General features: G+C 49.2%; 1 protein-coding gene across 9 annotated transcripts in view; it reads left to right on the forward strand.

Moving 5' to 3' along the window:
• The window catches only part of NAV2 (neuron navigator 2), a 365,341-nt gene that overhangs the window by 236,314 nt on the left and 104,205 nt on the right, over positions 1-24,822 (forward strand). For all 9 annotated transcript variants that reach the window (XM_005869395.2, XM_005869393.2, XM_005869394.2 and 6 more), the window contains one exon: positions 19,947-20,069. In XM_005869395.2, coding sequence (XP_005869457.1) covers positions 19,947-20,069 — 123 coding nt within the window. The remainder of the gene's footprint in view (positions 1-19,946; positions 20,070-24,822) is intronic.

Below are 24,822 nucleotides of genomic sequence, written 5' to 3' on the forward strand. Positions count from 1 at the left end.
CCAGATCGGGCTGGCTGAATGTTTAAGCAGAGCAGCCTGTGGACTGTAATTCCGGGAGTTTGGGGAAAACCCCAATCCCACAGCCTTCCCAGACTTGCCCCAGAGAAGCATGGGGCCCGGTGGGGGAGGCTCCCTGTGTGTCAGCACTTAATTCTAGCACAAGGCGGGAGGCAATAAATGTTAGCATTGAGAGGCATGATGTGGGGGCTCCAGGGGGGACCTGAGAATAGAACAAGTCAGCAGGGGCCTTTTATGTCCTCACTTCCTCCTTCTGGGAAGCCAGCTTCCCCCATCTGCACAAGAGAATAACATGCCTGGAGTTGCTGTCATGAGATAACCAACACATGCGAAGTGCTGGTACCATGCCTGGGTGTTATAGCTCCTTCCACTCATCCTCATGATAATGATGATGCCACCAAGATTAAATGGGACACGGTGTACGCATACGACCTAGTTCAGTACCTGGTGCAGGGTGAGAGCACTCAGTATATTTCATTCTCTTCCACTCTTACTCATTGCCAACCCTGGGGCACCCTGTCCTTACAGTGGATGGAGTTTGAGACGAGACTGTAACTGACACTCACATGACAAATACGAATACCCCTAAACACTCCAGCTGACAGACAGACAGACAGTCGCTGTGCTGGGTTTGCAAACCCTGCTGTGATGAGTCAGACTGAGCAAGGCACTCCTTCCTTTCCTTCCCACCCTCTGGACTGCCTGCTGCCTGTCGAGGTAGACTTCCTGCCCTTCGCAGGGCTCTTCATTGGTAAGCAATGTCAACATGGGGACATGTGGGCATGACTCAGGCTGGCCCTGGGTGTTTAACAGGGAGATTACACATTGGGTTCATTAATCAACGCTATGGAGAGACTCTGTATTTTAGTTATTTCAAATCAACAAACATTTAACAAATATCTCCTTGGCCCCAGGCTGTGCTCTGGAGTAGGACAGACAACACTTGTTCTTAGGGCTGCCCCATCTGGTTCTCGTTATTTTGGGGGTTCACTTTTGATCCTTACAGGTTCTCCTCAGGATAAATTTGGGACCTGTGAGCCTGAATTTATTGGGAGATAGTTACACAGACAGGAGAAACATCTTCCAGCTCTATAGCTCTCGGTGGGTGGCAGGGGTGTATTGCACCCCTTCCGTATGCTGAGCATCATTGTAACCCCCAGATCCTAGCTTTACACGACACTTACGAATAAGGAAAATTGTTACTTAATGGTTTTAAGCCCATGGAAGAGATGAAAAAGGTGGCCTGGTATTCTGTTGTTTCTTTCTCTTGGTGCTCTGGAATTTCAGTGTGACTCGGTGCCTCTGTCACTTTGCTGGACATTAATTGGCTAGTCTGTCGCCTCCTTCAGGACCAACCCCTTGCAGATGTGTTCTGGTGTGCAGGCTCCTCTTTCTTTGCTCAGTGCTTCGCAGATGTGCCAGGAATGGGGAGAACCGAGGTGTCACGAGGGACCCTGAGGTCCCCTTGTCCTGTGAAGCTTTTGCACAGTTTTGTTATGTTTTTGTGTAGCTCCCCCTAGAAAACCCAGTCCATATATATAAGTTTTTATCATAAGCATATAAATCACTGGGGGAAAAAATACCCTTCCCAGTTATTTTTCAAGGGGCAGCAGCTACAGAGCCGCTCAACAGATTTATGATGGCAAGGTTGGAGGATACCAAGTTCGAGTTGAGGTGAATATGAGAAGAAACATTTGGATGAGGTTGGGAGGATTTGGCCCTGGGACAGTAAGCCCATGTTGAAAGACTCAAAAAAAAAAAATAGGCCATATGTGCCTGTGCTCAGATCAAGATAAGAAACTGCAGTTTTTTTGAGCACTCATGATCCTCCCATGATGCTGCTCGGGGGTCATGGGGTCATGGAAGACAGAAGTGGAGTCAGAAGACCTGGCCTCACCGTCCTTGCTTGCCATCTGTGTGTCCTGGGGGGAAATCGCTGCCTTTTCTGAGCCTGTTTTCCATCTGTTAAATGGTAACCTTCTCCTCAGGTGTGTGGTGAGGCAGAAAGGAGATAGTTTGACACACAGAATGGTAGTTCCCTTCAGCTTCTCACAGTTATTGCATCCACTTGCCTTCCCAATCCTTTACTGTACTTAGAATATTCACTGAGATGATCTCATGCTATTTCTTAGTCCTGAGTACAGTGACCACAAGTCTGCCAACTGGGCCCGAATTGGTCTGTGTATTGGGGTTCTCCAGAGGGAAATTTTACAACTTGAGTCCAAAGGCAGCCTGGAGGTAGAATTCCCTCTTCCCTGGGGAATATCAACTGATATTCTTTCCTTCCTTCAAGTGATTGGATGTGGCCCACCCACTTGCTAGAGGATAATCTGTTTTCCTTAAAGTCTCTTGAATTAAATGTTCATCTCCTCTAAAAAGTACCTTCACAGAGACATCTAGACTAGTGTTTGCCCCAATATCCAGTACCATGGCCTAGCACACTGACACATAAAATTAACCATCACCGTCTGCAAGCAGGCCTTACGGGATGATCGGTGGGAATGAGTCATCTGGGTCAGGAGGCAGCTGACCTGTGGCCCAGAGACGAAGAGCAGCACATCAGCCCCTAGAAACATCCGTGAGGGCTCCAGCTGCCACGTCCTGCCTGGGCTGTGACCACAAAGCAAGACTCTGTGCAGCCTTGGGAGAACCATGGCATCCCTTCCAGAATCCCCCGGGTCCTGATAAGAAATCTCCCTGAGAAATGGAGGTTTCCAGCTTTCCTCTTAATCCCGAAATAGCTAAGGAGTGAGACAGACACCCCGGCATGGACAGCTCTGGAGGGCTGAGGATTTTCGAGACCCCAAGTGAAATGAGAGTCCCAGTCTAAGGAGAGGCCCACGTCTGTCCCCAGAGTCTTCTAGCTGTAAATCAAGCCCCCATTCACTTCTTGATCTTGGGACGCGTGGGAGACGGGGGTCTGTGTTTCTCTTTGCTGTGTCGTCGGAATCCGTGTCCCAGACCCCAGAGCCTTGTGCTTGTAATCGCCCGGTGATCAGTTTTGAAACCAGAAATCTCGCATACTTGAGCAGTGAAGTTTAAAGGGTGAAGTTGTCAGAGACACGGGATGAGAATAAACGTGGTGTTGGCTCTGAAGGAAGAAGTGGCCCAGCAGTGCCTGCTAACACAGGCCCTCCCTTCGGCCTGGCCCGCAGCAGCCGTCCTGTGATTCCTGGCAGCGAAACCGCGTTGCAGTCCCTGTTATATGCTAGGCCCCGGGCTGAACTCTTTACGTGTAATGTCTCACTCACTCTTCAGATCAGTTCTTTGAGAGAGGGGCTGTTTTTCGTTCTCCTTCTGCAGTTGGGAGACCAAGATCAGAGAAGTTACGTTGCTTGAACAGGTCACACAGGTAGTTAACTGCTAGAACGTGTTCAACCGGGCAGAATTCACAGCCCTTGCTCCAAGAACTCTGCAGTGTGGCTTTTCACTGTAGCTAGACCCCATGCTCCGATGGGTGGGAGGCAAGGCCAGAAAGGAAGAGTGGGCACCTTCTGGACATCGGAGGCCCTGGCTAACCCCCATGCCATTTTAAGGAGCCGTAACGAGAGCTAAAAGGAGGCGTTCCGAAGGGTGAGGCGCAGAGGGCCGCGTTGCATGGGAGCTTGAAAATGCTTGGGGAATGCTTGCACAAGGACCACAGGATGGCCAGGCTGGCGGGGCCTCGGCCAAGGCGGATACTTTTCTTTGCCTCGAAAGCATTATTATGTGTTTCATTCCAATTAAACACCCCAGGTCTCTACTGCAGCCTGAGAAACACTTGTGTCAACATTCCCCGGGTGCCCGTGCAGAAAGTAAATGGGGGCAAAACCGGTTCCTTGGATGTCGGAAATGAGAACCAATGATGTGGTCGGAGGCAGGAAGGTTCTGCTCCGGAGCCCGTTTCGCACGGTGACTGACCCAGGAGCCTCCCCACAGCACGGCTTTTGCTGTTAAAGCTCATGGAGCTAAGTGTGTCCGTCACCTGCGCTTCCAGCCTCTGCAGATGGGGAACCTGAACTTCTCCGAGGAAATTCTACTCTCAAGAGCCCCCACCCACTGCGAACCCAAACAAAACACACAATTACAAGCTCAGCGCCACCTGGAGACCTGAGAACCATGCGTGGCGAGTGAGAGCTTTATTAATCGAGTGACTTTTGCTTTAACTCTGTGGGAGTTGTTAATTAAAACCACTCAACCATGGAGTTGGGAGAGAGGGAGGGAGAGCGAAATTGAGGACCGCTAACAGATTGGCTTCCCTCACGCCTCTGCAGGCTGGTGCAGCTATTGTGGAAGTTGACACAGACTTTACGGTTGAATAAACCATTCACCAGGGATACGTGTGCGGTTCCGTGGGAACAGCTTTCATTAATGTCCTGCAGCCGGGCCCTCTGGATTCAAAGAACCTGCCTAGCCTCTGACCACATCTGCAAGCTAGTTAGTAATCACGATCATTGTGATCATAGGAATAGGAGCAGCTACCGGTTATGGGCATTTCTGAATGCCAAACCCTGTCTGCAGCCCTTTGTATGCATTGTCTCAGTTCAGCCTCGCTAACTAACCTGTGTGGTCTCCGCCTGTTCTCCGGACGAGGACACCGCAAGAGGGCAGTAACCTGCCCGAGGTCATGGAGCAGTTGGGTTAGGCAGCCAGGCTGACCACCACACAGGAGCGTAGCCACCGTGTTTCAGGTTCTCACTAAAGCTGTGTAAACATGTTAAAAATCTACTCCTCGTCTTACCCCCAAACTCGCTTCTCCTCCCTTGTTTCCACATCCATTTCTCTTCCACAGCCGGAACCTGGAAGGCTCTCAGCCTTTTCATTCCCTTGTCCCTGGAAGGCCGGCACTAAGTTGGCTGATCCTGTCTCTTTGGCATCTCCTGACCTGTTTTCTAGTCTCCTTGCTCATATTTCTCCCCAGAGGACTGCAGTCAGGCCTTCCTTGCTTTCCTTGCCTCTGATCTCAATGCCCATCCAACAGATCTGGCCCACCTTTCAGTGAGAAAATTCTAGAGTGTAGACCTGATCACATTATCACCTGGCTCCACATTGCCTTCTCCGTATAAACTCTGTTTTATTTTCTATTGCTGATTAACAAATGACTCCAAAACCTAGCTGCTTGAATCCACCATGTTCGTGTGCTCATGGGGTCTTTGCATCAGGAATTAGGACAGGTACAGTGAGAGGGCTGGTCTCTGCTCTACCTCATCTAGAGCCTCAGCTGGGAGCCACCAGGACTGGTGCTGGCTTGATGCCTGGGGGTCCAGGTCATTCCAGAGCTTGTCGACTCACATAACTGACACTTGGCCTGGGACAAATTAAAGGTAGGACACTCATGACCTCTCCACATGGCTACTTCACAACATGGCGGCCCTAGGAAGGGTAGATTTCTCACCTGGGTCCTCAGAGTTCCCAAAGGTGAGTGTTACAGTGAGCAAAGTGAAGCTCCATCACCTTTCATCACCCGCCCTCAGACCTCACAGAGTGTCACTATCACCATACTGAGTTCATCAAAGCAGTCAGCCTTCCAGATTCAGGAGGAGGGGACATAGATCCTCTTTCTCAATGGGAGGGTGGCAAGATCACCTTGAAGATCATGTGGATGGAGCAGGAGATATTGCTGTGGTCATCTTTGGAACATACAGCCTGCTATGTCCTAACCCTCTGTTGCCCAGCATGACATACAAGGCCACGTTGGTGTGTAAGCTCCATGGAGCAGAGCTCCACAGACCTTGTCTGTCTTCTGACCACTATCTCCTGTGCCCAGCACAGTGCACAGCACAAAGTAGGCCCGCCCTTTTATTTGAGGAGCTAATGAGTGATGGATCCACTTGCCGAGGCTCATTTCTGTTTATCTCCTCCTCCCCTCACGGCCCAGCCTGCGCGCCCCCCCCACTGGCATCCTGGTCCTGCCACTCTGGACCACTGACATCTTCCTTGATGTAGAACCATGTTCTTATAACTCTGTGCCTGTACACGCATCTGTTCTCTATCAACCACTCTGCACTCAGTTGCCATCCACCTGTCACAGTCCTTTAAGGATCTGCTGAGGCTAGGAAGCCTTCCTGGGCCACCCCAGCAGACATGGGGCTCCCTCCTCTGGGTTCCCAAACACCTGCTCATACCTCCCAGTTCTTTTTGGCTTTGTCTGTTTGTATAACAGTCCCCGAGACCAAGATACCCTTGATGGTGTAATTTACCCCTGCATTTCTAACTCCTGCCAGATGTACTGTGTATGCTCCGTAGTGGGTGTAGAATGAAGGGAGAGGGAGAGTAGTATTTCATAGTCATAATGGCAGCCAGTATTTGTCGAGGGCTTTTCACATGGAAGGTACCTTCAAGTATTATCTCACTGAATCCTTACAGAAACCCTAGGAGGCCTATAACATGTTATCACCCCCATTGTACAGACGTAGACACTGAGGATGAGAGAAGTCACTTGTCCAAGGTCATACAGCTACTACAGGGTGCAGCCAGTTTGGGGAAACTTGAGGACTCAGCCATTGAGGTCTAAGCCCCTTCCCTTTGGGTGCTGCCCCCTGCTGGGTTTTAGGTTCTGAGACCCAAAGATGTACTGTAGCTAGGTCCTAGAGAGCTCTAGAAATCCTAACCTTTAACCGGATTAATGGAATAATAATGTGGGAAGCAACAGAGTATCTACAAGTCAGACAAAGTCTGTTTTGTTCTCTGTGCCAGGTTTTAAGGGGAGCAGAGTCAGGCAGAGGTTTGTTTGGGGAAAGGGAACAAGGAAGGTGAAGGGTTCAAAACCCAAAACATAATAGAAATGTTTGTAGAAACAAGTCTGCTTGATGTGGAAAACTCTTAGAAGAGGGCAGATCCCAGAGGACCAAACCTGAACAGCAGGTGGAGGTTAGACTTCACTTTTTCATTTCCTAAACACAGGGATGACCGTTAACCAGTGAAAGGAAAACATGCTGAAAAGCAGACCTGTCCAAAGCTTGCTGGGCTGTTCTTGCAAGGGCATGAGCCTCCTGTTCCTCAGAGTAATCAAGTAGAATCTGGGAACCTGTGTCCACATATTGCAGAAGCGATTTCTGTGTAAGGTGCAAGGCTGAGACGTGACCTTTAAAAGTTCTTCCTGGTCTAAGATTCATGGTATCCAGGTTCCCATAGGAACCACCGAGGCTCCGATGCTGATGGAGCAGAGCTGGGTGTTGTGTTCAGGAGAAAGAGGTCTCTTGGACAAGTCAGGCTTTCCCAGGTCGAGCCAGCCTGGGTGTGGTCGCAGGGCACCAAAGCTGTTCATTCTGAAAATTATCTCACCCACATCCCCTTTTTAAAAACACAAAAATCTGCCCTAGTCAGTTTGGCTCCATGGTTGGAGCATCAGCCTGTGGACTGAAGGGTTGAGGTTTGATTCTGGTCAAGGGCATGTACTTCGGTTGCAGGCTCGATCCCCGGCCCCAGTTGGGGCGCGTGCAGGAGGCAACCAATCAATGTGTCTCTCTCACATCAATGTTTCTCTCTGCGTGTCTCTCTCCCTCCCTTCCACTCTCTCAAAAAAATCAATGGGGGGAAAAATATCCTTGGGTGAGGATTAATACAAAAATAAATAAAAATTAGAATCAATTAAAAAATAAACACAGAAATTGTGCACGCCTCCTTTCCCTGCTGCAGGTTCTGACATGGAAGGTACAGGAGTGGGAGGCAGAGTGGACTGTGGCTGTTGAGAATCGCTATGAGCTCAGCGTCTGCACACCACCCAGGCTGTCAGTGGAAGTCACACTCCATAGGTCGTGTAGTGCAAACGGTAGTTATTTAAAGAGTAAAAACGTTACAGCATTGAATATGCTCACTCCAGCTGTGCAGGGTCTGGGAAATCCAGCTGTGCCCAGCCCCATTTGAAGAACTACGTCAGCTGCCCTGAATCCCATCCTTGTGCAAGTACAAGCATTTGAATAAGTTGAAAAGTGAGGAAACGTGTCAGGAACCCTGTTCTTTTTGTCTGTGAACACCAGACAGCTGTTATGACTGCAGTTCCTACTGCACTGGGGGAAGGTAATTTGAGTAGCCTGTAGGCAACCGGTTTCTTCCTTCCTGCTCTCCAGGCCACTGGCCTGTGCTCAGGTCCCCGTTAGCCTGCCCTTCCCACCAGAGTGGGGCAGCTGCCGCTGGGGGGGCCTGTCGCTCCCGGTGACACCACCCTGTGCTGCTTGTGCACAAGTGAGCTGATGGGCCTGGGTGCCTGGCCACGTGGCTTCTGGGTGTCTCATGCCCAAGTCACCTCCAGCAGCCGTCTTGCTGTGAGGAGGGACATGCTCGTCCACACAGTTGGTGCTACGCCTGCCCCTGTTTCAAAAACGCCAGTGGCACCATCCAGGCCCATACATGTTGGAATTCTAGGAGGATGCAGTTTTTACCTTTGGTTTAAATGGTAAATTTATAACATCAAATATGCTCTTTCAAACTCCAGCTCCACCCTGGACATGGGCCCACTCCCACTGAGAGCCAAGGCTCCAGGCCCCTGGGTTCTGTTTCTGAGCCCCGGGCACTTGAACATGTGGGAAAGCGAGCAGGGTCAGGCCTCCTGTGTTGTCAGCTGTTGTGTGCATTTAGAGGCAGGGAATTTGAGCATCCTGGGGTCACCCAATTTTGCTGAATCCCCATGCTTGAAGGCAGAGGCCTATATATTTCTTTAGTAGTATATGTATTGAATCCCATTTAGAATGAGTGTCCTGCATAAAGATACTCTTTTTTTTTTTCAGAATAATGATATTCTTAATGAAAATGTTACGTGGCAGAAATTTAGCATCTAAGGCCACACAGTGAATTCACTGTGCATTGTAGGTCCTTTGCATTGGCATGTTTGTCTGTGTGACCTCTCTAATTTCCTTGCCCCAACCCCAGGGGCACCTGCTCACCCTTCCAGGTGCCACTTGAGAGTTCCTTCCTCAAAGCAGCCCTTTCTGGCCTTTCCCTGCTCTGCCCCTTGCTGAACCCCATGCAACATCTGCAGGCCTGTTTCCCCCAAACAGACACTGAGCCCCCTCGAGGTCAAGGACTTAGTCTGATTCTCATTCCCAGCACATGGGCCAGGGCCTGCCTCACAGTAGGGGCTGCATAAATGTTTATTGAACAAATGACACCACCTCAAAACGGGCACCATCTCGAGGGCAACAGCCTGCATGTGGCGCTAGTGCAGCCCCTCGGCTGCTTCCAGAAACCCTGGCTGGGGTTGGGAGATGCCCCCGAGGCTGCTCTGCACCTCAGTTTGCAGAAGGGGTTAGTCACCTTCCTGCCCCACTGTTCTCCGTGCATCTTGACGGTTCCTTCAGCCGCAGCCCTGAGAGGACAAGGCGGAACTTGCAGGGGCCCAAACCGGAGCGCCAGCTGGCTTTTCGCCAGTTGGGTCATGACTATGGCTGTGACCTGGGGGTGTCTCCATGAAACCAGACGAGGAGACACTGGATGTCTGGCTCCCGCCCCTGGGGTGCTTGTCATCCATGAAAGGTAACACACAATCCTAAAAACCATCATAAATTCCGCTGACCTAATGGGGAACGTGGACTTGTGTCCTAGAGCACTTTGGGGTTGGGAAGGCGCGTCTGGAGTCACGGGAAAGATAAGGTGCAGCAGCGTCCAGATGGCTGGTGAGCACGTCTCCGTGGATGAGAAGCGCCTGAGAGGAAGGATATTTTGACAAAGGGGGAGGCTTTTCCAGGGGACTGGCATCTCATGACGCCCCTACTGTGCCACCCACACATTGCCCAGTCTCTGCATTCAGCGTGCCTGGCGCTGCTCACTCATGCTTCCTCATCTAGGCATCCACAGCTGTACTGTTCTGAGGCCTGTAGGCTTGTATGTATAAGACCATGAATTCATTGATATTTTAGAAAAACTTTGGAGTCCTCACAAGGCTTATCAAGCCTTAATGTGAGATGGAGGGGCCCTCAGAGATCAGGTACTGTTAACATGCACATTGTCCCCTTAATATAGAGGGCCAAGACTAGTCATGGTGAGGATTTGAAATTTAAAATTATATTATGGTGACTATTTGGCTGTTAGGGAAACTGAGGCCAGTCTGGCTCACAGTTCCTCCATCCAGGTCTCAAGATTTAAGCCAGCATTTCTGATTCTCACTACCTGCAAGAAATTATTTGCACGTCTGTTAAAAATGCTGGTTTGGCCCTGGCCGGTGGTGCTCAGTGGTTAGAGTGTCAGTAACCGAAGGGTCACAGGTTGGATTTCAGGACAAGGGCACGTACCTGGGCTGCAGGTTTAATCTGCACCCCATGGGTGTGTGTGGGGGGCAACCAATCAATGTGTCTCTCTCACAGTGATGTTTCTCTCCCTTTCTCTCTCTCTCTCTCTCTCTCGCTCTTTCCTTCCCTCCCTCTCTTCCACTTGCTCTAAAAATCAATGGGGGGGAAATGCAGGTTTGGGGGAAGGGATGAATAGGGGGAGGATGGCATTTTTAGGGTAATAAAATTCTATCTGTATGATACCGTGATGGTGGATACATAATATGCATTTGCCAAAACCCATACAACACACAGTGAACCCTAATCTAAACCATGGACTTTGGTTAATAATAAGGTATGAATATTATTAATGACATTACTAATAATTAATGTAGTCATTCATATCAAATAATGCATCAATATCATTTCATCAATTTTAGCAAATGCATCACACTAATGCAAGATGTTAATAGGGGAGACTGGTGGTAGGAGAGAGGGAGTATATAGGAGCTCTACTTTCTGTGCAATTTCTCTATAAACCTCAAAAGCTCTAAAAAAAAAAAATAGAGCAGGGTCTGGGCCCCACTAATGACATTCTGCTTCTGTGAAGCTGGGGCCTGGAAATGTGCCCTTTCTTCCTCGGGTTCCCCAGGTGACTCAGGTGTGTTCCAGAGGTTTGAGAATTCCTGGCCGTCCGTCAGCCTCCTTTCACCGTCTGTTTCATTCCAGGAAGGAGCTTAAAGGGGCTTTGTCTGGAGAACTGTCTCCTGTGTGTTAGCATGTTTCATCTTTCAGTGGGTGGACAAAAAGCTTCCTGTGCTGGTGCGAGAGGCGCTGCTGCCATGCCACGCTGACAGCGGAGCCACAATAAAGAAAATCGGGGCCAGACCACATTCCAGACGCGGGGCTGTCAGATTCCCCGCATGTGTAGCCTCTGCCCGCTCCCATTTCAAGCAGGCATAGTGACGGACTAGTCTGAAAAGTGTGTGTGTGTATCGATCCAAATAGGAATGATCGATCCACTCTTGTTATAATCCCTGGCTCTCTGTGTGATTGTGTGTTTTATTAGTAAAAATGGTGGATTTTTTACATTAAAACGCTTTTGGGGTTGATAGGTTCAGAGACACTCAAGGAGGATCAACCAAAATGCTGTGGAAATGAGTGCCATGTGGGATTTTGTTAAACGTGTGAAATTCCACCTGGTATTTTTGTGAAAGTCACACAGACCCTGGCAGCTTGTTTCATCACCAGGCAGGAATTTCCCCACTTGCTCAATCCCTCCTCCGCTAGCAGTTTGGCGAGAGCAAGCCCAAACCCAAAGCGGTGGTGAGGTCGGGTGGTGAGGTTGAGCCTGTGTGCAAAAATTCAGGGTGACGTGTGAGTTACAGCAATGCCCTGGGCACGGCTGAGTCAGCTCAGAGCAAACACAGCCCAGAGCCTTGGGGTGTGGAAACTCACAGAAAGTGTTGAAAGGCCCATCTCAGCCAGGACCGCCTTCTGCCCTAGCTCAGGAGAGGGGGCCCAAGCATGGGGTTTGGGGAGGGGTCTGTGAACCTGACTCACACAGGATGCATGTTTCGGACAATATGTGAGATGGTTCCCATCGCTTTCAGTGGTTTCCCAAAAGGGCCCATTCCTTAAGAAGATTTAGAATTTCTGCTTTAGATAACGGTCACTAAGCAGTTTGGGTTGTATAAAGAGCTTGTTCCTCTATTGGACGTGTTCTTTTTAAATACGAGATGTGCCATGCTACTGAAATATTGTGTAAACTATGACATCTACACAAAACATAGGAATGAAAGGGGACACGGTAAGTCTACACAGAAGAACTTCAGTTTCCCCTGTGGGTCATCTGCTCCCCATACAGGGCCCAGCGCTTCCCACTCTCTACGTGTACTCAAAGCTTGTTGCACTGCAGCATCTGATTCAGGTGGTCGGGATACTGCACTTCCTGCAAGGTTGCCAGGCGATGCTGAAGCTGCTGGCCCCTGGTCCAGATTTTGAGTGGCAGGTAGAGGGCCAGGCACGTGACCCCAGCAGTGTACCTTTGCAGCACTTACCTTTAGGAAATGAAGTCTGTGGCACACCCCCCACCTCCCAGTGAGGCATCAAGGAGGCCCTGAGACACTGTGACACCTCCTTCACTCAGGCTTGCCTTCTCCTGCAGCTGCCTCTGTCCCCATGGCCTGCCGGAGCTGGGCTCTTGTCTGACTAGCTTAGCAACGTCGGTGCAGTGCTCCCCTGGGAGGCGTGCTCTGTGTGCTCTGTGACTGGCTGGCTGGAGTAGGCTCCAGACCTCCTGAGCCCGGTCCCTTCTGTGGCAGCTTGACTTCCTGCCACACCGGGATCAGAGAACACTCCGGGTTTTCCCTGCCACCTGGTTGCTTCCCAGCCAGGACTCCGTGAGATGGAAAGGAGGTGCAGACCAGCCAGGGAAGGGGCCGCTGTCCCCTGAGCTGTGGATATTCCCGGTTGGTGGCTCAGGGCCATTGGAGGAGCTCCCCTGCAGTGACAGTGTTTGCCATGGTCCTGGTCTGTGCTTTGGGCCAAGGTGGCTCCTGGCGTGGCCTCGGGGGGCAGCTCCAGGCTTGAGCAAAATAAGGGAAACGCCTGCTAGAGATGAGAATTGAGCTCCCACATCCTCCTAAAAGGAGTCAGATCCCAGCGTGGTGATGAACTGAAGAGCAGCAGGGCTGCCAGGCGCCCCAGCTCTGCATCCAGCAGAAAGGTAGGAAACTGCTTGGGTTCGCTAGGCCCGTCTCCCCTCTGCCGGCAGAGTCCCCAGAGACGTGAAAACAAATGTTTCTCGAGTATCTGTATTGTCCAGCCCAGGTTATTTATGTTAAAGTCCTGTTGTTACAGGGAAAGACCTGCCAACCTTGGGCTTTCTCTCCAAAGGCTGCTGTTGGTTTTGTTTCATTGTGTATACGTCACAGAGAAGCAGCACCATGTTCTCTGATCACAATTCACCTTTATTTGGATTAAAAATATTAAGTATATCCTGAGAGGAGGGTATGAGAATCACTCTGCAATGTGTCTCTGTCCTTGTCATTTGGGGTGGAGGTGGTGGACAGGGGCAAATGAAATATGCCATATTTGCACAAGTTCTTGTGCCTAAAAATGTTGAAGGCTTCCCAAGTATTTCCTTGATAAAATTTTAAGTGTTCGCCTAAATTTGAGTGTGGCGGTTCTATAATTAGCACTGACAAATCAAGCCCAGTTTTGCCCCAATCATCTTTTGCATTTCAAATGCATTCTCTTCTACCCTTGAGTCAAACATAGCAGCTTCTTTTCCGTCATAAAGATCTGCTTTCTTCACAAAGATTCAGGCGGCTTTGTTAGACTAGCTTGTCCATTTGTCCTTCTGTGACCCAGAGTGAAGTTTGCTCATCTGACTTCCGAGAGGCCCTAAACCAAAGGGATCCTTTTACAGGTTTGTCCAGAAACTCAGTTTACATCCTAATGAACTTGGAGAATGAATGTCAGGCCGCATTGTGAGGAGTAGAGGGCAGCACTATGAGAGCTGGTGTTGTTTGGGGACTTGGATGTTGGTGAGAGGCTCAACTTCAAGGCTTTCGTCAGCCCACATCGTTTCTTTCAACCTCATGTCACAAAGTATGTGTTGATATAAGTGTTCACTTTTTATATTGATATTGGCAAGGGAAATTTTACATATTTCTTTCATTCTATTTTCTTTACAATGTTCACAGTTGAACCAAAAGTGTGTCCAGAAAACATAGACAGGCTGACGTGTCTTTAAAGAAAAGCATTCGTCTAGGCTTGATTTTTTTCTTTCTCCTGTTTGCACTGCTTTCATTTCTCGCATCTGAGGGATTCTTAGATTTTTTTTAATGTCATGCTCTGTTAGCAATGCGCTGAACTAGATCAGGGCAGTACGTGTTTCTCACCCTCCCGTCCCCTCTCACCTTCCCAGTTCCCGACCGAAGGAAGGTGATTTCTTTTGAGGTCAGTGAAGGTCCGTCTGTCACCTTCGCAGGCCGTGTGGAACTGTGAACCCTGAAAACAAGGAGCCACCTGTCCCTCCTTCCCAAGGTGACGCACTAGGCCAGCCTCACTGGTTTCTCATTGTTGCCCCATTAAGTTTAAAGAAGAGGAGAGATCTATGAACTGAACGTTGGACTCAGAATCTAGTGCATTTGTTCTAACAGGTCTTATGAGATGCGAGAGCTCCTTCATAGCTAGTGTCAGTCACAGGGGAGGCACCTATTTTGTTGAGAAACAACGTCTTGTCATAGGCACGTCACCCCCACAGACCTCTCTTGGCTGGAGGGATGGTGAGGTCTACCCTGCAAGTCTGGTCATTCCCCAGAGGCCTGGGGTGACTCAGGGAGGATTCGGGCAGATGGTACATCCTGAAAAATCTGTAGAAGGGAATAGCAGTGAGAAGATGCTCACCAAAAATGGAGTCATGAGTGAGGGTTCCCTTCGAAACAGAAGCCAGAGCCTGCTACTCATTGGCTTAGTACCTTCATCGCACCCCAGGTTTGCAGGCAGAGGTCTCCACCCCAGCTGGCATGCAAGCCCTTCCTGACTGTGCCCCAGTCCCCACGCAGCCCAGCTGTGTCTTTGCTCCTGATGTTCCAGCCACGGTGAACTACTTACCCTTCCCCCAACTTACCCTCCCCTCCCTTTCTCTTTGCTTTTGTCCAGGTAATCCAGGTACCTAGATGGATGCTCCTCCTCTGGCTGGCAAACCCCTCTGTGGCACCTTCCCCATGTGCTCAGGGCCTGGTGTACATCATCTGTAATACTGCTCTTCACCTAGGAGTGGTTACCTGTTCTGTGATTGAGCCCCTTGTAGGCTTTGAGCTATGCCAGAGCAGGGCTAGAACTGGGTCTTTCCATCCCTATACCTGGCGCAGAGCCTGGTGTTGATGGAACTGAAGAGGGAGACGATAATGCAGTCACTGCACTGTGATAAGCGTTCCCGATGTGCCCCGCACTGGGCTGTCTGCACACTGCGTCTTTCCCCCACCACAGCCCTGTGAGGCCAGTCTGCAGTTCCACCCATCTTGCAGATGTGGAAACTGGAATTCAAAGAAAATATACCCAGAAAGTGACAGAGCTGAGTTTTGAACCCACCTGCTTGCACTGTGATCTTGACCCCAGTTTCATTTTCTTCATCAGAAAACTAGAGATAATAATACACTTGAGAGGATTCTTTTGAAGCTCAAATACCATGATTTATGAGAAGCCCTTTGCTCAGTGCCCAGCAAGCGTCGGTACCCATTAGTTCATGTTCGTAGTGACGTGTGTGAGGTCACTTTGCTAGCAAGGAGCAGAGGAGACGTGGAACCCAAGTCTGTCTGACCACAGAGCCCTGTTTCTAGCTCTGATGTTCGTTGGCCAACCCGGAGCACCCCAGCCTCGAACAGCAAGGGAAACACCCCACAGACACCTTGTGTCTTTAGCAGAAGCTCCTACTCTCCATCCCAGCCCTGGTGGAAGCGGTGGAAGGCAAGGCAGCGAGCCCCCTCCATTCTCCATCCATCGCTGCAGAAAGCTGGAGGAGAATATGGAATCCTTCAGTTGCTTGGCCGCTCAGGCAGGACCCCGTCGAGCAAATTCTAGGATGTTACCAGCACCTCGTTAGGCTCCAGCACTAGTTATTTATTTCCCCCAAAGAGAAGGAAACCAGCACAGGGCTCAGGATTCAGTCCCTGGATCGGCTGGTTCCTTTCCTTGTGACCTCAGGCAAGTTATTTCATCTCCACTCTATGTGCGCCTCCCAAAAGCTCCCCAAGATGGGGTGCAGCCATCACTCCCGCCCTCCTCTCCCCCGGAGCCTTCAGAAACAACAGCCTTTCTAACTGCTGGGCAAGGGCTGGTGTTTCAGAAGAACATGCCAGTGATGGCTTCCCTTGTAAATTATGCTTTCTTTCCCCTGTAAATTATGATTAACTTGATCACGGCAGTTTACATTAACACAGTTTACAGTGTTCTGTAGACAATTCCTATGCAAACTTGGGTTGAACAAAAAGATGTATCTTTGTATTGAGGCTGGAGGGTTACTGAAAAATATGTACCGAGCTTTTTTGTAAATCAGACTGTTGTAATCAGTGGATAATAACTTAGAAATAAGTATGTCAAATTAGATTATTGAATGTGAGGCTGGTTCTAGTGACAGCTATCCCCAGTGCTATGCCATCTGCTAATGAGAACATTCAACAGAATTTATTTTGAATAGTATTATAAAAAATATAGGATTTAATATATTGAATATATTTCTACAAACCTCTAAAAGTAAATTCCCTCTCCCCCCCCCACACACACACATTCATGAATGAATGAAATAGATTTGCAATAAAACTGAATTATTATCAGATGAGTTGCATTCAGCTCCCTAGCTTTCAGGTGCATTTAAGAAGGTAGAGGATCTGGATTTAGCCTTGCATTTCCCTTCATCTCTGTCTAAATAAAATTGGAATTCCCAGCATCAGTTGACAAGCCAAGTTATCATATCAGTCCCACCCTCCAGGGCCCTCCCACTGTCATTGGTGGTCATTTTTCAACCAAACTATATTGCAACTGGGTGTTGCCAGGCTGGGCTGCAGCACGTCTCCGTGTCCCATCTTGGGAATGCTGACCAGGCTCTGTGCTCTGCCCTTCACCCAAAGCCAGGGGTGTTGTGTGTGGGCCTCGTCTACATGCCCGGATACGTGTAATTGCCCAACTGTGTGTGTTGTTTCACCGGCAATAAAAATCCGGCAGGGAAGTGAATGCTAAAGTTAGCTTGTCCTTTGACAAGATCTCCCCAGTTGAAAATTTTTTGTTTATCTATATGCTTGAAAGGATTTTACTGACATCAAATTAACTGCCTTGCTTAATGGTGCAAGATTGTGTTTTGAAGAGCTTCCACTGAATTGTCCTTGAAAGAACATTGGCCCTAGCAAGTCTAGCCTCTGGCAAAGTTACTGCATCTGGGTGTAGGTGGTTTTCTCTGCATGTGCGAGTTGTAGGATGTGTGCATGTAGCCCACCGCTGGACCACGAGTCACTACCTCTGTTGGATGGGTGGGTGGAAGGATGGACAGACAGGTGGACAGACTGACAGGTCATTTACTTTGACTTGCCATGTGTCTTAGATATCAAGTTTGCTGACATTTAAGAAGGAAAACCTGGTGTCCTTCCAACAAGTTCTTGCTAAACCCCACCCGATGGCCATGTTTTGGGGCTTCACTCATTCAACAACAGTATTTAATAGGCACTGAGGATGTGCTAGGACTATGTTTTGGGGCTTCACTCATTCAACAACAACAGTATTTAATAGGCACTGAGGATGTGCTAGGCACATGGGATACAGAGTTGAACAAAATAAGAATAGTCCCTGCCTTCAAGGAAGTTACTATCTTGTATGGGAGAGGCAGGCATTAAAAAGTAATTACACAAAGAATTAGTTAACTCTAGCTGTCATCACTTTTTTAAAATTAATATATAATTTATATACTATAAAATTCACCATTTAAAGTACAAAATTAAGTGGTATTTGTTTATTTAGGCTTAAACAACAAACATTTATTTCAGACACTACTGGCGTCTGGGAAGTTTAAAATCAAGGTGTCTGAAGATTCGATTCATGGTGAGGGCGCCTTCCTGGCTTGCAGACAGCAATCTTTTTGCTATTTCCTTGGGAGAGAGGGTGAGAGAGAGAGATAGAGGGGGAGAGAAAAGGGGGCGGGGGAGAGAAACATCGATGTGAGAGAGAAAAGTTGATCAGTTGCCTTCCTTACATACCCGACCAGGGACCAAACCCACAACCCAGGTATGTGCCCTGACTGGGAAGTGAATCGACAACCATTTGGTGCACAGGATGATGCTCAACCAACTGAGCCATCCAGCCAGGCTCTTATGTCATTTTTAAGAGTGGAAAAACCTTCCCAGAAGTCTCCAGCAGACATGACTTCACTAGCCAAATTTATATCATACAACCCATTTCTAAACTAGTCAGTGGCAAGGCGGATAGAAGGCCTGTGATTGGCTTAGACTAGTCAAGATTCATGGCCCTCTCACCCTCCCTGAGAAGAACAAAATTAGGAGGAGAGTGGACTGGGAGGGCAGTTTCGGTGGTTTTTAGTCTATTCACAGAGTGCTGCTTGCCGTTAATATGGAACAGTTGAATGAAAAGCTCAGTCTGTCCTGTTGTGTGGTTGCCACAACCACAAACGATTGGTTTGAGTGACTCCTACAGTTTCCATTACGTTGGCATTGCATTGTCTGTGGTCTTTAATGTCATAACTGGGGGCAAGGGGAGACATCGGAGTTCAATTCAGGCAGGGTGTCGTGGAAGCTGCGCTACGGGAAGTTCTCTGTCCCGTCCTGGGAGTTCCTTCTCGCCCCAGATCACTCCCTTGAGCACTCTCTTCTCTGCCCCTAACTTGAACTTCCTGGTTCTGGGCAACCCCCGCAGCACCTTATAATTCCGTTTTCTAAGAATATGTCACAAGAAGTTCCCAAACACAAATTGAAACCCGTTAGGATCTAACACGTATATTCTAAAGCTAAAATATTAGATGCTGTGGCCCTAACCAGTTTGGCCCAGTGGATAGAGCGTGGGCCTTCGGGTTCAATTCCTGTCAACGGCACGTACCTTGGTTGCAGGCTCCTCCCCAGCCCGGGCCCTGGTCTGGCACGTGCAGGAGGCAACCAATAGATGTGTTTCTCTCACATTGATGTTACTCTGTCTTTCCCTCTCTCTCCCCCTCTCCCTAAAAATCAATGGAAAGATAGCCTCAGGTGAGGATTAACAACAACAAAATGTGTGTGTGCGTGTGTGTGTGTGTGTGTGTGTGGCAACAACAAAATGTGTGTGTGTGTGTGTGTGTTAGATTCTGTGAAGGAGCCAAGGTAGAGGTGTAAAGCTGCTTCGGACCTGAACCACCTCCTACTGATGACTCAGGAACTGGTCTAGTCTATGGACAGTCACCATCTATACAGAAAGTCCCAGGGGTCACCCCCCTTCCCTGGACAACACCGATTTCATCAGAAGATAGTATTGTGGCATCACCGAGAGATCTGGAGAGCAGTACATTAGCATTCGTGTTATTCAGAGAGGTTTGTGACAGTCACCTGAAGACATCAGTGTCAAAGGTGAATGCACCATCGTAGATACTTCAAGATGATGACAACCCTGATGATGTCTTTCCTTTGTAGGTTCCACTGCACATTGCAGAGCACTTTCATAGGCCTCATCTCACTAATCCCCACCTTTGCCGTGTAAGGCGGGAAGGCTGTGATATCCCCATCCTTTAAAGGAAAATCCCAGAGAAGTGACTTGCCTGTGATGGCAGAGGTGCCTCTCTTATCCTCTGTCCTTTCTTTCCGCCTCTCTCGAAAGCTTGCCTGCATTCTCCAGGGCCCTGTTCTGTACTGTTTCCTATGATGTACTTATGACTTGTCAGTTTCATTCACAGTACTTGGGTAAAAAAAAAAACCTGCTTGTATAATAGCTGACGTTAAAAAGAATGTCATGAACACATCTGGCAGTTAATTTTATTCACTAGTTCCCTTCTGCTTCATGGATTCCTGTGAGTCTGGGTTAATTAAGCTGAGTTCTATTTTTGCTAGCGAGCTGGTGATCCTTGGGGCTGACTCTGCGGCCGCGTGAGCCCTGGGCTGCGATCAGTGACGGAGCCTCGATGAAGCCTCGGTGCCTTCCCTGGATATGAACGGTGAGACTGTACGAGACTTGCTTTTGACCATACGTTTGCATCCTCCTCTTCTTTTAAAGGTACATGACCGATGGCGGACTTGGCCTCTACACCCGCCGCCTGAACCGGCTCCCTGATGGGATGGCTGTAGTGCGGGAGACCCTGCAAAGAAACACCTCCCTGGGCCTCGGAGACGCCGACAGGTAAGCGGCTCCACTTGGGGTTGGCCAGGTGCAGGGGTCCTTCCACAGCGGCCCGAGAAATGAGGGTGGTGATATCAAGAGCGAACGGATGCTGCTTCACCCACGTGGAGGTTGGAGGCCCGAAGCCGTGCCTGGGGTGGGCAGCGGGCACAGCAGGAAGGAGAGGGCTGAAGGGTGCTCCAGCTCTGCTCTGCGTCAGACGGTGCTTCTGAGAGCGAGAGCGCAGGGAGTTCAGGCTGGAGTCCTTTTCGTTGTTGTTTTGACTGTTGCTATGACTCTTTGTCAGCTCAGCAGGCCCCCGGGATCTGCTTTCCTTCCTCGTGTGGCAGCTTTCTAGGCATTGCAGCTTGGCACAGTCCCTCGGGATGCACAGGTGTGTATGCAGACGGGAGCTCCGGCCTCAGCTGAGCTGGCCTAGCCGTCAGTCTCCCGTTGCCTGGTAATGGGAGGCAAGGCTTAAGTGTTCAGATTTATACACCTGCCCTGAGATTAGAGCGCTGAGCAGTTGAGGTTATAGGGCGTCACCCATCTTCATTGCTGCTACTGTCAGAGACGAAAAGAGGTTCAGAGAACACTAGAATAGAGAAAGAGGGATATTTGGCATTCAAGTTTCTAGTCCTTACTCTGACGCAAACCTATTCTGTGACCATGAGCAATTATTAAAGAAGAGGTTTGGGCCGTTGTGATTCCCAAGACCCCTTCGAGCGCCTCTGTGCTGTACCTCTAGATGTCAGCACCTTCAGTGACCTGTCTGTGCCAGGATTTTTCTGGCGTACCTGACCTCTTTCCACACCTGGGCAGGTGAGACATACCGTGGAATTTAGATGTGAGGGGTGCTCACCCCTAGGTGTTGGAAAGCCAAGTATTTGTAGCACAGCCCAACTTCTTGTCGTTCTTTTAGCAGAGCATACTGTTTGCAAGGGGACTTTGTGGTTCTCTGGCTTCAGAGGAATAGGGCAGCGAACTAAAGAGGCAGACACCCACCGAAGGCACCCCCAGAAAGAGGATCTGCTGAAGGGAAGTCCTCACATTCTCTCGGGAAGGCTGGGAAGCTTCGGCTGATGAGAGAGCGCTGCATTAGTGTGGGGAATGGGGACCTGGCCCAGGCTCTGCCGCTGAGTGGAGTCTGTGCTTCTCAGAGTCTAACCACCCTCCCCCTCCGCCCTACCCCCATGGGTCCAGGGTGGTGATTTGTACCAGAGATGACAAAAGGCTTTCCACGCCAGTGCCAGCTCGAATCAGTTGTGTTCCTGTAATTACTTTTTTTTTTTAAGGAGTGGTTTGGAGATTCCACAGAAAGATGAACCATGGGAGGGTTCTTTCTAAAGGTAAAGCTCTCCAGAAATAAAATCTTTAGAGTAAATATTATCGGGGGGAAAATCAACTGTTGTGACACTCCCACTGGAGATTTCACAATCTCGCCAAATTATTTTGCTTGTTTGTGCTCTGCTGTAAACATGCAATTGGTTAGTAAATCCATGAGCATGAAGTGCAGGCCTTACAAGGTACGTCTCCCCTTGTAGCAAAAGAAGAATCTGCACTAGGCAGTTTAATTTAATGCTTCATTGCAGGGCTAATGGAATTACCACAGATCACAGCTGAGCTTGGTTCTGCTTTTGGAGTGGAGGGTTTGGGTGGGGGCTGGAAAGACGATAGCACCCGTTATGTTTTTCTAGTCCAGCCTCTATGTGCTGGGACCATGCGGACAGCAGTGTCTTCTGGTTCTCCCCAGATGTGAGACTAAGTGGCTAACTGACCAACTTTTAAAGAAAGAACTCAGGTGGCTTTTAAAAAATAGGATTTAATAATGCTTATAAGTTTTCTGTCTCATATAAGTATTGACCTTTAGGCAGTGAGATATTTTGCATTATTCTAGAATGAGTTAAGTTTCTTTACTCTCCAAAATTATTGTGAACAGAATAATGATAAATTATTACTTCATCTTTGGCTTAGTTGAAATGGTGTTAGATTTGTTTCAGCAAAGTTCTTCATGTAAATCTCTTCCCCAAACTGTATTCTAGATGAGTGTCCCCCAACATGGGAGGCGCACATTGGTAGGATAGGAAATAATTGTAGATGGCAGACAGGGAAGTATTTCTTTTTAACAATTACACTTATCACTATGCCCTGGTCGGGTGGCTCAAAGGTTGCAGGTTTGATCCCTGTTGGGAGGCAACCAATCGATGTTTCTCTCTCTCTCTCTCTCTCTCTCTCTCTCTCTCTCCATCTCCCTCTCTCTCCCTCCCTCCCTCCCTCTCACTCTCACGCTCTCTCTCTCCCTTTTTACCTTTCTCCCTCCTTCCCTTCCTCCCTCTCAAATCAATGAAAAAAATAATCTATAATAATAAAAGCATAATATGCTAATTTCCACTCCCGGCCTCTAGTAATAGAATAAAATCAATGAAAACATATCCTCAGGTGAGGATTAAAAAAAACAAACTTATACCTATCACATCAAACCATGATTTTACAAATATTGCTTAGGGTAAGCATAGTGTGGGCTATTTCATGTGAAATATCAAGGTGGGCTATCACAGATGGTGTGCAGATATATTATTTTTTTAAAAGGTCGTATGGAAATGGCTGGCTGCAGGTCAGGCAAGCCTATTCTTGTCCCAGCAATTGGAAATATGTTCTTTAAATAATTTAAATTAGACGAGTGGGAAAATGCAGAGAACCCAGCACCTTTCCAGAATCCTTCCCTTTTAACCTGAAACAAGAAGGTCCCAGAGCTGGGAGATTTCCAGGAAGTTCTTTATAAAAAGAGCCCAGTCCTTAAGGATTCGCACACAAGCAACAGATTGCTTCTACAGAGGAAGTAGGAAAAGTACTGGAGATGAGGCCCAGTTAGACCTGAGCCAAGGGAAGACAAGCATCCGAAGGGCAGGGCACCTGCCGTGGAACAGGAAAACCATTAACCTGAGCCGTGCTGCTCTGCAGAACAGCCTGAAGGGCACTGACCTACCCCCCTGACCTCAGCTGTTTGAGTAGGATGTGGCCGGGTATCTTCAGGGTTATTAAAAGTAACTGATAGCAGTGTGTACCTTCGGAGCCTGGGAGATAGAGACCAGGTCAGCTGTGAGTCTCTGAGTCTCGATGTCACCAGCGGCTTCTGAGAAACAGCAAAGGACGAGAGTAAACTCAGAAGGCCCGTCTGCCCTTGATCTCCTGTCACTCCCTCAGGGCTGCCACCCGGGGCTCCACTTTTCACCCGACAGTCATCAGTGGCTACTTCCAGCCAACAAGAGCCAGCAGCTGAGAAGGGAGGATCAAAGGGGACCCATAGAGGTGGCTTATTACGCGTCAGGGGCCCCAGATAACAAGTAAAGAGAACTTGGGTGTGGAGGTCTCTGGCCAAGCAGCCTGGCAAGAAGAAGAAATACACCCCAGGAACACCGAGGGGCTGGGATCCCAGACAAGCAAAAGGGTTGTTGGACTCCTGCCAGCTCCTACATGCACCTCTGTCTGTCCCCTCAGCACCCTCAGAAGTTCTTGAACTCCAGCGAGTTGGTGCTTTCACAGCTTCAAGCACAGCCTTGGGGAAGTTTCCACTCCCGGTCTCCTCCTTTGTTCTTGAAGTCATGGCTGTGCTCACGCCCTTTCTGTCATCCCCCTCCTGCTTCCGCCTGCAGTGGGCACAGGCAGCTAGACCTCCCCCTAAATGGCACCCCTGGGTCATGGAACTGTCATTGAGAGCACAAGAAAGCCAGAAACCAGGCTGTCGTGTGCGCTGGAGCAGGGGGACTTTGGAATTGCTTGGTACCTTCCTCCTGAACCATGAGAACTCTTACTGAACGCCAGTGGCTTCTATTGACTTTGGGTAATGATAAAAATAGCAAAATAACTAATGCTGCGTGGTGAAGCTTCAACCTGAGACCTGAACAAAATGTAAATTGTGCCCTAGCTGGTTTGACTCAGTGGATAGAGCGTCAACCCACAACTGAAGGTCCCAGGTTCGATTCCGATCCAAGGGCAAGTACCTCAGTTACAGGCTTCATCCCAGGTCCTGGTCCGGGTACATGCAGGAGGCAACAAATGGATGTTGCTCTTTCTCTGTCTCTCCCCCCCCCTTCCATTCTCTCTCTCTTAAAAAAAAAAAAATTATCCTCCTGTGAGGATTAACAAAAAATAACCAAAAATTTAAAAAATATAAATTGCCCTCCATGATGCCAAGAAACCAAGCAGGACGGAGAAACTGTTTTTCCCCCTTGTTACTGGGTTTCCTTGCCCCCAAACCCTGAACGTTCTAGGTGTAGAGACTGTGCTCACAGTAGGAGTCACTGCACTGCCTTTCTGTTGGCGTGTGGAGCCCTGGCAATGGCACCCAGAGCTGTCCCACTTTCAGCTCGAATCGGGAGTCCCACGGTGTGAGGATGTAACTATGCAGCCTGGTATTTGGCCAGCCTGCCAAGCTGAGCCCTCCTTCCTAGCCAGGACTGTCACAAGAGCCCAGGGCACCATTTGGCTTTGTGATTTGTGTGGAACAAGGCGGCCTCCTGGCACCAAGCAGTGCAGCCACAGATTCAGGCCCGACCCACAGAGAGGAGATGAATCCAGGCCAGAGTTCCCGGGCTGCAGGTGGAGCTCACTCCCCTACCAGGTAGTAAGTCCCCAGTCCGGTCATTTCTTAGGCAGAGCCTCTGCTGGGATGTACAGGCGGGAAGGAACCCCAGTGGGAATGACCTCTCCCCTCGCCTCCCTGCCAAGCCTGTGGGGGGGCAGAATAATGACCCCCCCCCCCCCCCCCCCCCCC

This window comes from Myotis brandtii, unplaced genomic scaffold, assembly GCF_000412655.1.
Source record: "Myotis brandtii unplaced genomic scaffold, ASM41265v1 scaffold293, whole genome shotgun sequence".
Lineage (NCBI taxonomy): Eukaryota > Metazoa > Chordata > Mammalia > Chiroptera > Vespertilionidae > Myotis > Myotis brandtii.